The following is a 1,485-nucleotide window of genomic DNA, read 5'->3' on the forward strand; positions in this document are numbered from 1 at the left end:
GTATTATTCAGGAATTTAATTTTATTTGTTTAATATTAGATTTTTAATATCTGATGTAGGACCATGGGATAGAATAGAATAGAATATTCATCTACCCATCTTCCAAATCACTTGTTCGATGTAGGGTCATAGGATAATATAATATAATACTTTTTGATACTTAATAATATAAAGCTTAAAATTGTGTGTGTGTGTGTGTGTGTGTGTATAAGTATTATTCAGGAATTTTATTTTATTTGTTTAATATTAGATTTTTAATATCTGATGTAGGACCATGGGATAGAATAGAATAGAATAGAATAGAATATTCATCTACCCATCTTCCAAATCACTTGTTCGATGTAGGGTCATAGGATAATATAATATAATACTTTTTGATACTTAATAATATAAAGCTTTTTGGTTTAAATGTGTAATTTCAGTATCTACCAGCAGAGGCCATGCTAACCAAACTTATATACTGTATATTCTCATATTTGGGTTGTTACTAATATATTCAGAAGTACTAAAGATTATTTTATATTCACTTTTAGATTACAAGTTTCTTTGACATGGAGGCGATAACCTTTAAAAAACTGGTGAAAGGCCACGCATACTCCATTACTGGAGTGGAAGAGGTGAGTGCTGCATTTTGATTGACAATTACAGACAGCTCACATTGTTGTTTTTATTATTGTTTACATTAATAAACAATAAAGCTCGACTTGACTTATTGTACATCTGTTGGCCAGGTGGAGTACAGAGGAAAGCTCACAAAGCTGTTGCGCATCAGAAACCCTTGGGGAGAGGTGGAGTGGATGGGACCCTGGAGTGATGAGTGAGAATAAGTGACGAATTAAAATAATAATGAATAATATCAAATAGCTTTGTTGAATACTATCATCGTCTGTCGATTCAGGTCAAGGGAATGGCGTGAAATTCACCCATCTGTAAGGTCCCGTCTGCACAACTGCCAAGAAGATGGAGAATTCTGGTACATGCTTCTTGCATTAGGCCTATTCTTTATATATGAGTGTAATTTGTTTCTTATTCGCATATTACTATTACTATTACTAACTAGTTAAATAGGTGACGAATTAAGTAGGAATAAATAAATGCTAAATGCTAAATCATAAAATAAATTTATGAAAGGTTCATACTTTGGTTTTGGGAGTCCCCAACAACAGGTTGACATATATGCAAGGTCAAAAAACACTTTCATTGTCTTATGCATTTATTTTTTCCTTACTTGCTCAATGACTCCCAAACGATTCGCTCAACGATTCATTTTTCCAACCCCTCCTTTGCGTGACACTAATCTGCGGTGATTGGTCTCATTTTCATTTCATCATGCCTGATAAAGCAGCGTTTGTGAGCGCAGTGCTGCTTTGTGTACAGCATTACCGGGGAAACTGCTATTTTAACGCTCCAAAAGCGGCACCTAGTGGCAAAGAATGAATTTGCATTTTCATTCAGACCAACCTGAAAAGACCAACAAGTGGGCGG

The 1,485-nt window shown here is 34.4% G+C and overlaps 1 protein-coding gene across 1 annotated transcript in view; it reads left to right on the forward strand.

Annotated features, from left to right (window-relative positions):
- The window catches only part of LOC107693804 (calpain-1 catalytic subunit-like), a 15,399-nt gene that overhangs the window by 5,361 nt on the left and 8,553 nt on the right, over positions 1–1,485 (forward strand). Inside the window, exons 7-9 of the mRNA XM_016493326.1 lie at positions 534–617; positions 732–817; positions 899–973. Coding sequence (XP_016348812.1) covers positions 534–617; positions 732–817; positions 899–973 — 245 coding nt within the window. The remainder of the gene's footprint in view (positions 1–533; positions 618–731; positions 818–898; positions 974–1,485) is intronic.

Source organism: Sinocyclocheilus anshuiensis, unplaced genomic scaffold (assembly GCF_001515605.1).
Source record: "Sinocyclocheilus anshuiensis isolate Anshui unplaced genomic scaffold, SAMN03320099.WGS_v1.1 scaffold817, whole genome shotgun sequence".
NCBI lineage: Eukaryota > Metazoa > Chordata > Actinopteri > Cypriniformes > Cyprinidae > Sinocyclocheilus > Sinocyclocheilus anshuiensis.